The sequence below is a fragment of the Sorex fumeus genome, unplaced genomic scaffold (assembly GCF_029834395.1).
Source record: "Sorex fumeus unplaced genomic scaffold, SorFum_2.1 ptg000044l, whole genome shotgun sequence".
Taxonomy (NCBI): Eukaryota; Metazoa; Chordata; class Mammalia; order Eulipotyphla; family Soricidae; genus Sorex; species Sorex fumeus.
In genome coordinates, this window is record NW_026606101.1 from 71,025,101 (window position 1) to 71,038,592 (window position 13,492).

General features: G+C 54.9%; 1 protein-coding gene across 1 annotated transcript in view; it reads right to left on the reverse strand.

Moving 5' to 3' along the window:
• The window catches only part of MED12L (mediator complex subunit 12L), a 270,020-nt gene that overhangs the window by 13,205 nt on the left and 243,323 nt on the right, over positions 1–13,492 (reverse strand). The window contains exons 36-38 of the mRNA XM_056121419.1: positions 12,928–13,287; positions 11,191–11,347; positions 8,195–8,397 (exon numbers count right to left, since the gene is read on the reverse strand). Of these exons, the coding sequence (XP_055977394.1) occupies positions 8,195–8,397; positions 11,191–11,347; positions 12,928–13,287 (720 nt within the window). The remainder of the gene's footprint in view (positions 1–8,194; positions 8,398–11,190; positions 11,348–12,927; positions 13,288–13,492) is intronic.

Consider the following 13,492-nt stretch of genomic DNA (forward strand, 5'->3'; position numbering starts at 1 on the left):
GGGCTGCTGTACCCCCATGGGCCAAAAGGACGCCCGTCGTCTTCGAGCCAGCACATTAAGGTGCCAGGCCTGAAGGGGTGAGTGGAATGCAGGGTCTCAAGACGCCCTTCCTGGTCCTCAGTCCCCCACAGCTTTGAGAACTGTATGAAATCAACCAGGGGAATTGTGTGCGGAAGAAAACTAGGAAATGTGAGTTTCAGGGCAACCCTCGCCTCATTTACTGATGGAATAAAAGAGCTCAGAGCAGGCAGATTTACAAAATAGGATTCAAAGCTATATTCCTTTTTTTGGGAAAAAAAATCAAAAACTGCAAACTTGAAGAAATACCATGATTTTTCAATGAAACAGGGAGGAAGAAACAAATTTTTGAAATATTCCCAGACTCTAAAATGCCTTCCTGGGGCTGGAGCACAGCAGGTAGGGCATTTGTTTGCCTTGCATGTGGCCGACCTGGGTTCAATTTCCAGCATCCCATATGGTCCCCCAAGCACTGCCAGGAGTAATTCCTGAGTGCAGAGCCAGGAGGAACCCCTGAGTATCGCTGGGTGTGACCCCAAAAGAAAAAACCCCCAAAAACAAAAAACAAAAATAAAATGCCTTCTTGGTCAACCGTTTTGGAGCAAAGGCAAACAACTTATTTTTGTGAGTCTCTGTCCCCACCTTCCCAGTCTTTCGTGACTTGCTGTTGAAGTGTGGAGGGCATCACCAGATTGGCAAGGTCCTCCCCGACAGACCCCCAGACTCCTCCGAGCTGGTACGCCTCTGCTCTGTGGATGGCTGTGCCCCTTTCTCGCCTGCCCCCTTCGGTAGGAACACACAGCCGACCCTCAGCAACCACCCAGCTGGTTAGGAAGGAAGAATCCCTGCCTCGGGGAGATTTTACAACACCCCAAGCAGGATGAGGACATGGGAGTGAGCAAGGGAATGAAGGCGCCAGGGCAGTGAGGACTTTCAAGGTACATCCACACAACGGAGTACTATGTAGCTGTTAGAAAAGATGAAGTCATGATATTTACATACAAATGGTACAACATGGAAAGTATCATGCTAAGCAAAATGAGTCAGAAAGAGAGGGACAGACATAGAAAGATTGCATTCATCTGGGGAATATAAAGTAACAAATTGGGAGACTAACACCCAAGAATAGCCAAGATAAGTACCAGGAGGTTCACTCCATGACTTGGAGGCCAGCCGCACATGCTGAGGGAGAAGGCAGCTCAGATAGAGAGGGGAGCACCAAGTAAAGAATGTTGGGAGGACCCTCCCAGGATGAGAAAGGCATGCTGAAAGTAGACTATAGACTGAACATGATTGCCACTCAATGCCTCTTTTGCAAACCACAGCACCCAAAAGGAGAGAGAGAACAAAAGGGAATTCCCTGCCACAGAGGCAGGGTGGAACGGGGAGGGGGGGGATAGGGGGTGGGAGAGATACTGGGATACTGGGATCCGTGGTGGTGGAAAATGGGCACTGGTGAAGGGATGGGTATTCGATCATTGTATAATTGAAACCCAAGCACAAAACTTTGTAAGTCTAGAACTGTACCTCATGGTGTTTCACTAATAAAAATTAAAAATAAATAAAGAAAGCCGCTGGGGGTGATCTGGATATGCAACCTAATGGGGACAGCTGTGGCCACCGGGTGCAAAGGGACCAGGCTCTGGGGACAGGGAACGCCCCTGGTTAGGTGGAATCCCCCGACCTGCTCTTTCCCACAACCTCCCTACGCTTTTCTGATCAGTGCCCAGAACTTTCCAGGAGTCCGACATGGGATGCTCCTTGATCCATGGAGATAAACCCAAGATGTGACTTGCTTTACTGATTAGCCAAGAGCCTGTGGAGGAAGCTGGATTTTATATCCAGTTGCAAATTAGTTTACCAAAGGCTTTCCAATTATACCATACTCGTGGGTTTTTTTTCTTTTGGATTGCCTTTGGGTCCCACCTGGCGGTGCTCAGTTATCACGGCTTGCGGTGCCTGGGGAACCACAGGAGATGCTGGGACTCAAAGTGGGGTCGGCTGCTTGTACGGCAAATGCCCTCCCTGCTGAGCTGTCTCTCTGGCCCTCACTCCATGTTGCCCTACCCACTGAACTATCTCTTTGGCCCTCACTCCATGTTCTTTTTCCTACCAAACATAACTTGGCTGGGAATCGCTAACAGTAACATGAGTAGCTGGAAGACACAGATTCCTTCTAAAACACAATGAGGAGCCTCCTCTAACCTGATTAAGGTCCTTACAGGATGAATATGATGACTGGCTGAGTAGATACATCTGTTAAATTCCTGAAAACTAGAGAATGCTAAAGTCAAATACGAAAACAGTAGCCCCCCCAAAAATTATGAGCATTATTAACTTGAATGAATATAGCAATGTCTGAGTTTATACAGACATTTTTCAATAATTTGAAAAATTATTTAAAAATCAAAATGAGCTTACCTAACAAAAATGTTACCTATGCTTTTTCCCCCCAAAAAAAGCCAGCTCAATATTGATGCAAAATGCTCATCTGAACCATATTCTACAATAAAAATAAGGTATCTGCAAAGTGTTTTTAAATTTTCTAGGTTAATAAAAATGATAGAAAAAACTTCTAGTCATCTGCGGAGATCTCAACACTTGCCTTTGCTGAAGTAACCATTACAGAGATCACTGTAAAAAACCGGTGAAAAGGGGCCGCAGGGTTAGAACAGCAGGTAGGGTATTAGCCTTGCATATGGCTGGCCCAGATTTGATCCCTGGCATCCCGTATGGTCCCCTGAACACTGGCAGGAGTCATCCCTGAGCACTACCGGGTATGGCTCCAAAGGGAAAAAAACAGGTGTTTACCCAATTACAGATAACTTAAGGGTTATGAGTAAGGGCTGGAGGTAAGACCAGCGATGCTTCTAGGAGTCCCAGCGCAGCCCACGCGCTGACTCCTGTTCCATCTGGGCTGTGCGCGGGGTGAGATGCTACGGCATCTCCGTGTGTGCCACGGGCCGACTCATGGCTCTCCGCTAGCGCAGAGAGAGCAGGAGGGGACAGTCCCTCCGTGGCGTGTACAGTGTTCTGCTGGGAGGGACAGCCTCTGCTTGCCGGCAGGGAGAGGGTGAGGTGCCGGGGAAGCGCAGGAGAGGCGGGGAGTGGGGTGACCTGGGCGATGTTGCCACCCGGAGTCTCGTGATCCAGCCCATGAGTCACAGGCGTGTCTCCCTGCGGTGGCACAGCCAGCAGCACCAGGAGGAGCCAGGGAGGCCCCGGCGCAGACCCCACTTTGAGAGGTAGGAGCGTGAGTGGGTCCACGCTCCCCTCCCGTGTCTGCCGCCCACCCATGGAGGAGGGAAACCACATCCCCCAAGTCCAACACGGCCGGTGCATTCATGGTTCCGGGTCATGGTCTCAAGAGGAAGGACACGAGGAACAGGGAGATGGTCACTCCGCCGATTTACCAGCTATGGAAGGCGTGACCGGCTTCTCGCCTGGACGCGCAAGAAGAGAGTGACGCTGCAGAAGTGAGGAAAGAAAAAGGATGACGGCAGGGGTGCTGCCTTTATGCAGTCAAAGCCTACAGAAGGCGGGAGGGCAGAGCTCCCGAGATCCTACGGAAAGGCAGAGAACGGCAGCCAACACAGACAGGATTTTTCATTCTGATGAAGGCAGTAACCAAAACACACAAGAAGTATCTTATTTTAAAACTGGGATGCAGAGGGGTCGGGGCGATAGCACAGCAGGGAGGGCATTTGCCTTGCACACAGCCGACCTGGGTTTGATACCCGGCATCACATATGGTTCCCCAAGCACTTCCAGGAGTGATTCCTGAGTGCAGGGCCAGGAGGAACCCCTGAGCACTGCTGGGTGTGACCCAAAAAGCAAACGAAACAAAAAACCCAGTGGTGCAAAAAGTTAAGACTTCCAAATCCCAGGCTCCATAACGGTTTCCTGAACCCACTTGCCTTTGCACTTGCCACCCTGTGACACTGCTCCATAAGCAGGGCCCTGGCAAATACGGTGGGAAAGTTACCTCATGGAAAAGCACAACCTGGAGCTGACACAGGGCATCGAGGATGAAGAAGAGGGGCCGGAATGATAGCCCAGCGGGTAGGGCATGTGCCTTGCAGGTGGCCGACCCGGGTTCAATTCCCAGCATCCCACATGGTCCCCCAAGCACCGCCAGGAGTAATTCCTGAGTGCAGAGCCAGGAGTGACCCCTGAGCATCGCTGGTGTGATGCAAAAAGCAAATAAATAAATACATAAATAAATAGAGTGGAGAAGAAAGAGGACGCTGACCCCCGTGGTGACCAGAGAGTGCTGGGGTCCAATGTGAGCCACATACAGGTAGTGGTCACCACTCAGTATTGATTTCCACAGGCAATTTTCCAACCTCAAGCCGCTGTAACTGCATTCACTTTGAAATATGTTCAGATCCTACAATCGGGTAAATTATAGAAGAAAAAAAACCCCTAAGCTCTGAAAGATACCAAAATTCACGGGTCTTCAGAAAATGCAAGTCAAGCTAGGCTCCACTGCCGCTTTACCCGCTCTGAATGGGGAAATTAGGGTCTATTTCAGCAAGGGCTATTGAGGATGGAAGGAAAAATGTTCCTTTGCTCACTAATGACTGATGGGCTGGCAACAGTTTCCACTAATCAGCACAGATCAGAAAACTCTCCCCATGAGCAAAGAAATGGACAAAGATTTACGTGGACTGATAACAGTACGGGGGAAAAAAGCACAGATAAAAATATGGAAGCCACAAGGTTATCAATAGGAGAAAGAACAAATAATACATGTTACTTTTTATAAAGCATCCAAACGGGATGGACAGAGTATGCACAAAAAAATAGTTATAATTTCAAATCTGTCAAAATGAAAAGGTGCGAAGCAATACTGTAACACCACGTTCAAGTATGTGAAATGTCAAATGTGAAAGTAATACTTACGGACCGAACATGATGGCCACTTAGTGACTGTACTGCAAACCATAACACCCCAAAAGGAGAGAGAAAAAGGAAATGTGCCTGCCACAAGGCAGGGGGAGCGATGGGTGAGGGTGGCGGGAGAGATACTGGGAACATTGGTGGTGGAGAACAGGCACTGGTGGAGGGATGGTACTGGATCATTGTATGACAAATGCAATTACGGAAGTTTGTAAGTCGGAAAAAAAATTTAAAAATTAAAAATTATGTTGTAATGTTTATGCTAGTGGATGCAAAAATTCATAGTGAAAGAAAAAGCACTACTAGATGAGTGATCACAATGACTTCTTCAGGGCAAAGATGGGAAATGAAAGGAGAAAAGAAACCCCCATCCATAGCTGCCATGTTTCGTTAAAAAACAAAAAACCTAGTGCAAATATGATGGTGTTATTACGGAAACGAGCTTGTCAGTAACTTACTTGCGGCGGTTCCCTGTGTCTTTGCTTGGGAAATATGGCCACAGGTTAAGTGGGAGGGAAGGGAGGAGCCGGGGGAGAAAATCTACTCCAGAGACGACAGCCCACGGAAAGCCATGATCCGAGGCTGCCGCTTCCAGGAAGGGAGCTCCCATGGGCTCCGTCACTTCCACGCCGAGAGGGGGCAGCCCTGCTCTGTGGCTGGTGGCCGCCTGCTAACTGGACACTCCTCCAAGTCCCCAGTAGCTACAGCGGGATTGTCCCTTTCCTGTCCTCTGTTAGAAATCCTCTTGGCTGCCAGGAAAACGCCTGGTGATTCACGGTCCCTGGCATCTAGTCTTCTAAGCTGACTGTGATTGATTTAAGCTGGACAGATCGTCTTTTTTTTTTTTTAACTGAATCACCATGAGATACAGTTACAAGACTTTCATGTCTGAGTTTCAGTCATACAATGATACCATCCCTCCACCAGTGCACATTCTCTACCACCAATGTCCCCAGTATACCACTCTCCCTTTCATCACCCCTCCCCCCATCTCTATGGCAGACAGGTTCCCCCATACTCTCTACTTTTGGGTATTATGGTCTGCAATACAGACCCTGAGAGGTTATCATGTTTGGTCCTTTGTCTACTTTCTGCACACATCTCCCATTCTGACCAGTTCCTCAAGCCGTCTTTTTCTTAGTGATCCCTTCTCTGTTTCAGCTGCCTTCTCCCCTTTGCTCATGAGGCAGGCTTCCAGCTATGGAGCAATCTATCTGTCCCGTGTATCTACTATCCTTAGGTGTCAGTCTCATGCTGTTTTTTTTTTTTATATTCCACAAATGAGTGCAGTCCTTCTATGTCTGTCCCTCTCTTTCTGACTCATTTCACTTAGCATGACACTCTCCATGACCATCCACTTATAAGCAAATTTCATGACTTCATCTTTCCTAACAGCTGCATAGTATTCCACTGTGTAGATATACTAATGTTTCTTTAACCAGTAGTTTGGTCCATGAGTCTTTGAACTCTTAAAATTATCCAGTGCGAATTTTTGGGAAGAATAACTGGATGATTTTGTGTGTCTCCGGGAGAAATCAAGGTAACATGATGGCATCGAGGCCTGGAATTTAGTTATTTTCCTGCGTCCTCCTAAGAGTCCCCCCTCAAAGACCTTCCCCAGGTGACTGGTAGGGTGGGAAGGGGAATGTGGAAGCCTGTTAGAAGGAGGGCAGTGGAGAGAGGAGAAAGGTGAGTGAAAATAGCAGGAGGAGAATTTTGCATCATGTAACCAGCATTTGCAGGTCGCCGCGGCTCTGGCAGAGAATGTGGGAATGAAAACAGCAATCAGGAACCTCTTCCAGACCACAGGAGGTGCGCGGTATCGGGAAGAACGCTGGTAATTATGTAAGGAAAGTAACTGCTATACTTTCGTTCTCTAGTAATCCTTAACTTAGTATTTAAGAAAAGAAAGAGAAAGCTGGAGCCAGGTATAGCAGGGGAGACGCCTGCCTCGCACGCAGCTGACCCAGATCCCTGGCATCCCGGGGGGCCCCCTGAGTGCTGCCAGGAGTGATGCAGAGTGCAGAGCCCGGCAGTTAAGCCCCAAGCATCGCTGGGTGTGGTTCCCAAACAAAACTCAAACAAACAAGACCAAACAAAAGAAGAAAAGGAAAAGATGGCTTTCAGGGTTTCCTATGACTGAACGCGACCATCCCAGGAGAGAGAGAGAGTAAATAACGACGGCACTAACTGTAGTTGGCCACGTCCTCTGAGCCAGCAGGCCTGAGCTTTCAGGTCCTAAGCCACGGATTTCTCAAGAACCCCAGGGCACTGCCTCCACCCTGGAAAACGCGTCTGGAGGCCATGGAAAGCACCTCAGAGTCCCACTGAGTCAGGAATGGCGAGCTTAGGGTTCTTTTTACTTCCCTACAGGAAAACTATCAAGAATGAAAGAACAAAGGCTTCCTCGCCCAAATCTCTCCACGAATGTCAGGCATGCAGGAAAGCTTTAAGAAAATAGCCCTGATGATAAGAATCATCATGTTGGAGGAGGTGATTTGAAACACAGCAGGAATGCATGCCAGTTGGCACCTGTCTTAATACTTTCTGAAGAAACGGAAGATGGTCTGCAACAAAAGGCCACGATCAACCGAAGCTGCAAACAGCCCTGCTATTGACCTGAATGATTTCATCTGGCGTTGGAGCTTCCAACGGGCCCCACGCCAGCCACGTGGCCACGGCTCTCCTTAGCTGGGAAGGGGCAAGGTCTGAGACACGCCAGGTGCCACTCAGGTCACCCCGACACCATCACGGCTCTCAGACCACCTCGCCTCCCTCTGCTTTCCAATCCTGGTGGGCACTGAGGAAGGGAGGCTGGCGGTGCCCCACCCCTGCACCAGCTTGCTCAACCCCTGCCACCTGAAGGGCAGAGGGACGCGGGTGGGAGGCATAAGCCAGAGAATCGGGATGGGGATCGGTCCCCCCGGGCGGGGGTGGGGGGCGCTCCCTTGGGCGCTCTGGAAAGGGCATGTGGGCGCTTCAGGGGAGGAACCGAACCCCGGGGGGCGCTGAAGGGCGGCTTTCCCTGGCTCCCCTGCCTCCCAATACGAGCTCCGCAACCAAAAGGAGCTGGGCAGGCTCTAAAGAACCCCAGGCACTGCGCATCCCGCTTGCTGGGGATGGAGGAAAGACAGAACCCGGAGAGGACCAGGAAAGCCCGGGGCAAGGCCTGCAGGGCCCCAGGACCCTGCAGGGGCAGGAGAGATTTGGGGGCGAGGGGCCGGGGAGCAGAGGGCAGGAGCGGAGGGCAGGGGCGGGGCGGGGCGGGACCCACCTGCGGGAAGGGCCGCGCCTGCGCCTGCCGGAGGAGCCGCTGCTGCTGCAGGAGCTTCATGTGCAGCAGCTGCTGCTGCGAGGCGAGCGCGTGCAGGGCGGGGGGCTGCAGCCCGGCCCCCGAGCGCCGCTGCAGCATGTTGGACAGCGCCTGCTTGGTGTTGCTGGGCACGAAGGAGCCCGCGGGGTCCAGCCGGGCGCCACCTGCAAGGCCGCGGGGAGGCTGTGAGGGGACGCGCGGGCCCGACCCCCCCGCCCGCCCCGCCCGGCGCCGACCCCCGGCCCCCGGCCGGGCCCCGGCCCCGAACCTTTCCACCGCCCAGACCCGCGGACGTCGCAGGCTGCAGGCTGCGGTCACTCGCTCAGCAACCCGAGCTGTTTGCTCGCTCGGGGGCCACACCCGGGCGGCTCGGGGCTGACTCCTGGCTCTGTGCTCAGGACCCACTCCCGGCTCTGGGCTCAGGGCTGACTCCTGGCTCTGTGCTCAGGACCCACTCCTGGCTCTGGGCTCAGGGCTGACTCCTGGCTCTGTGCTCAGGACCCACTCCCGGCTCTGGGCTCAGGGCCGACTCCTGGCTCTGTGCTCAGGACCCACTCCCGGCTCTGGACTCAGGGTTGACTCCTGGCTCTGGTCTCAGGACCCACTCCTGAGGGACGGATCCTGCGGATCCTGCTCTGGGCTCTGGGCTGACTCCTGGCAGACTCAGGGCTGACTCCTGGCTCAGTGCTCAGGGCTGACTCCTGGTTCAGTACTCAGGGATGACTCCTGGCTCTGTGCTCAGGGCTGACTCCTGGCTCTGGGCTCAGGGCTGACTCCTGGCTCTGTGCTCAGGGCTCACTCCTGGCTCTAGGCACAGGGCTACTGGGGATTGAACGTGGGTCAGCTGAAAGCAAGACAAGTGCCCTCCCCGCTGGACTACTGCCACCTCAACATCCTGCTTTCAAGAGGCTGTGACAGTCACAGGCTCTGTCACCGACCACAGGCTGCACATAGAATAAGAGGCCTGGGCAGGGCTGTGCCCTCGGCTGGGGACGGTGCCCTGGGCCAGAGGGCTGTGGACTGGAGAGGCAGAGGCCCTGGGGAAGCACGCCTGACCTGAGAGCAGCCACGGGATCAGGACATGAGGCCGGGCTGGGAGACAGTCCAGCAGGTACTGAGCTATGGCAAACAGGAAGTGGGGTGCACCCAATGCAGTGCTCGTGGGAGGGCTGGCCGAGAATGGGGCATCTGACCTAGTCTCCAGGAGGCGGGTTGGACAGCAGGGAGGACACTGCCCCTCCAGGCGGCTGACCCGGGTTCAATCCCCAGCACCCCCTATGGGCTCCTGCACACTGCCAGGAGTGATCGCTGAGGCAGCTGGGAGGGGTCCACACTTGGTAGAGTGACGGCATCCCAGGCTCAGTGCACAGTTAGCATCTGTGGGGAGGACTAGGTTCCATCCCCAGCACCACACGCGGGCCTGAGCACGGAGGGTTCGATCCCTGGCACCCCCTACAGTTCCCCGTGCATGGCCAGGAGTGACCGCTGAGTGCAGAGCCAGGGGTCAGCCCTGGGCACCGCTGGACGAGATAGACATTTGATTCCGGTTCCTAAGAGTGGATGCTACTGCCTGGTGGGTGACTGTGGTCTCTGGCACCCCAAGTGGGGGTGGGGCCCACCCTGAAGCCCGGCACAGGGCTAGAGTGATAGCACAGAGGGTAAAGCATTTCCCTTGCACACGGCTGATCTGGGTTCAACTCCCAGCATCCCATAGGGTCCCCTGAGCACCGCCAGGAGTGATTTTTGAGTGCAGAGCCAGGAGTAACCCCTGAACATTGCCAGGGGTGACCCAAAAAGAAAAATAAAAAAGGGAAAAAGTAAAAAAGAGGCCTGGGTGGAAGGAAACTCGCTGAGGGCGCCCCACAAACGATCCAGTGAGAGGCAGAGAAGCCATACCTGGCCGAGTGTGGCCGGGAACCCAGCCTGGCCAGACGTTCGGGACCAACTTTGTTGGCCTAAGTGACCAGGGGACGCAGAGCCCCCAGCTGTGAGCCAGGTACCCGCTGCCTCCTGCCCTCGGCCTCCCAGTTACATTTCAAGGGGCAGCAGTGCTCAGAGAAGGAGCACACGGCTGGCACACCCCGGTGGAATGTAGGCTGGCACCTCCTTCTGTACTCAAAGTGGCCAAAAACACATTCCCAGCTGGAGAGTTTTTCTCATTCAGAAAAATCTTCACTGTGGACATAAAATCTACTGAGGGTTGGTTGAAAGCAGTACTGATGGCTGGACTTTGAGGCCTGACAACACCGGGTTCCAGCACTTTCCTCACACGCCATCCACCCTAGCTCAGTCCCTGCCCCCCCCCCCACGACCCCCCAGCACTGCCAGGAGTGAGCCCTGAGCGCAGAGCCAGGAATAAGCCCTGAGCACTGCTAGGTGTGGCCCCAGAACCAAAAATCATCCCATCCGTCAGAATCTTTCTTATTTAGTTGGCAGCTTTCCACCGACACCTCAATCTTTCAGCTGAACCAGCTTTCTTTTTTTCTTCTTTTTTCTTTTTTCTTTTTTTTTGCTTTTTGGGTCACACCTGGTGATGCTCAGGGGTTAAGTTCTGGCTCTGCACTCAGTAATTACTCCTGGCGGTGCTCAGGGGACCACATGGGATGCCGGGGATCGAACCTAGGTCAGCCGCATGCAAGGCAAACGCCCGCCCCGCTGTACTCACTCCAGCCCTGAACCGACTTTCTGAGACCCTTCATGGGATGATACCAGAGGCCAAAGCCACGTGTGACTGTGATGTCACGGGGGCCAGTGCTCCATCTCACTTTGACAGGTTCTATTTTTTTACATCTCTGGCTCATGTCCTCCTCACCTGGGCCGGACACCACCCCCGGCACGTGAAACCTGAAACCTGCACGCGTGGACAAAGGCCACCTGAGCGCCAGGGCCTGGGCAAGCGGGGGCGGAGGGCTGGGGTGCTGGGGGTGTGTGTGGGGGGGCCGCGTGCACGCACGTACCTGCGTTCAGGGTCGGGCTCTGCAGGAAGAAGCCGGGCTGCGACGGCTGCCCCATGAGGTTGTAGCCCCACAGGGCCGACGGCGGGTGCGGCACCATCTGCGAGGAGACGGGCGTGTAGCTGGGGGGCACGCGGTACAAGCTGCTCTGCGCGTACTCCTGCAACACCAGGCAGAGAAGCTCCTGACGCCCGGCCTCTCCGCCAGGACAGGCTGCATGCAAGCGGGCGGGCAAGTGCGGCTCTCGCACGCCCGACCCCGCATTCCAAGGACGAGCCCACTCAGGTCACGTGTCTCTCAGAACCCCCCCGCCCCAGGACCCCAGAACCACCCAATCGCTTTGGGGCTGCTGTGGGAATGTCTCAGAAAGGTTCCCAGTCCTGCAGAAACCTGACACTTTAAAAAAAATGGTCATGGGGCTGGAGTGATTGCACGGCGGGTCGGGAGCTGGCCTTGCACGTGGCTGCAGACCTGGGTTCGATCCTCAGCATCCCACAGGGCTCCCTGCGCGCTGCCAGGAGTGATTCCTGAGTGCAGAGCCAGGAGTAGCCTCTGAGCAATGGGTGTGGCCCCCACCAAAAAAAAACTGCTGTGGGGCTCACTTTGGGGGTCACCAAGGCCATGCCCAGGGGTTCATCCGACGAGCTGCAAGGACCCCTCCCCAGCCCAGACTTCTCATACCCCGTTACCCAGCAGCCCTCTGAATAGGTCCACACCTTCCCAGTCCTACCTACGAAGGAGCACGGGGCCCTGGACACCCCCCATCCACCTTCCCCGCTCTAGCTGGAGGGTGGCGGGAAAATGGAATCCTAATGGGGGGGGCTGGAGAGAGAGGGCAGGGGCTCACGGGGGGAGGAGGAGAGAAGTGAATCGTGACAGGGCACCCCCCAACCCCTCACGACAAAGGGACCCTGGCAGGAAAACGACGCAGGTCCCTGTCAACGGGAGGGCGGCGTTCTGAGAACCAGGGGATGGCCGGGCAGTCTGGCAGGGCCAGGTGTGTGGCTATGGCATGGCACAAGGGCCACGACTGGTCATGACGTCTTCTACCACAGAACAGGAGCGCCTGGGAATTTTCCAGAATGCTCTCCCTGGTTCTGCCGTGCTCGCCAGGTGCACTCAGTGCGTTATCAGGTGCCAGTTTTACAACAGGGTCTCTGACCCGACACCTCCACGCCAGACTTCTGCTGTCCTTCAAGAAAACGTGGCTGGGGGCTGGAGTGACAGCACAGTGGGGAGGGCGTTTGCCTTGCACGCGGCGAACCGGGGTTTGATTCCCAGCATCCCATAGGGGCCCCTGAGCACCGCCAGGAGTAATTCCTGAGTGCAGAGCCAGGATTAACACCTGTGCATCGCTGGGTGTGACCCAAAAAGCAAAAGAAGGAAGGAAGGAAGGAAGGAAGGAAGGAAGGAAGGAAGGAAGGAAGGATAGAAAGAAAGAAAGAAAGAAAGAAAGAAAGAAAGAAAGAAAGAAAGAAAGAAAGAAAGAAAACACGGCTGGAGGCTGGCAGACAGGGCAGCCACCAAAGCCACACACGGGGCCTGACTCCTTGGCAGCGGGAAAGCACAGACAGAGAAGGGGACCAACGGGGGGGACACTCAGACACCGCCCTCGGGGCGCAGGGTGGGACTGGCCTCAGGGTAGAGCCCATGAGTTCGGTGCTGCCAGTGACCACTCGAGACACCGCAGCTGTCGGGGGGGCGGGGGAGGGGGCGAGAGGGGCCGGGCGGGCAACTCACGTCTCCCCGGGGGCCCGACTTGGCCTTGCGCTTCCTGCCCTTGGTCTTCTTCTCCTCGTCGGCGGCTGCCCGGCCCGGGTCCGAGAGCTCGGCCGACTTGCGCTCGGGCTCCTGGGACACGGGCGACACGGGGTCCTCGTCGTCGTCCTCGGGGGGCAGCGGCGGGGGCTCGAGGTAGTAGCTGCGGGGCTTGGGCGGCGGGTGCGTGTGGTAGAGCAGCAGGTGGTGTTGCTCTTCGAACCGCACCACCTTCCGCTCCACGCGCACCGTGCCGAACCAGGCCCAGGACAGCGCGGGGTTCTTCTGGCCCTCGAAAAGGTCCCACGGCGACACCTTCTGCTTCGACGACACCTGCAGGCCCTGCAGGAGTGACCGTCGGTGAGCCCTCGGGGCAGTAGCCGGCACCGGGGGTCCCGCATCCCCGTCCGCATCCCCGACTCGGGTCCCAGCGCCAGGGGGTCCCGCATCACTGTGCTGTAAAATGCGACCTGCTTAAGTGCCCTAGAGAAAAGACTTCGAATACAGCACTGCCAACTCACTTTTTTTTTGCTTTTTGGGTCACACC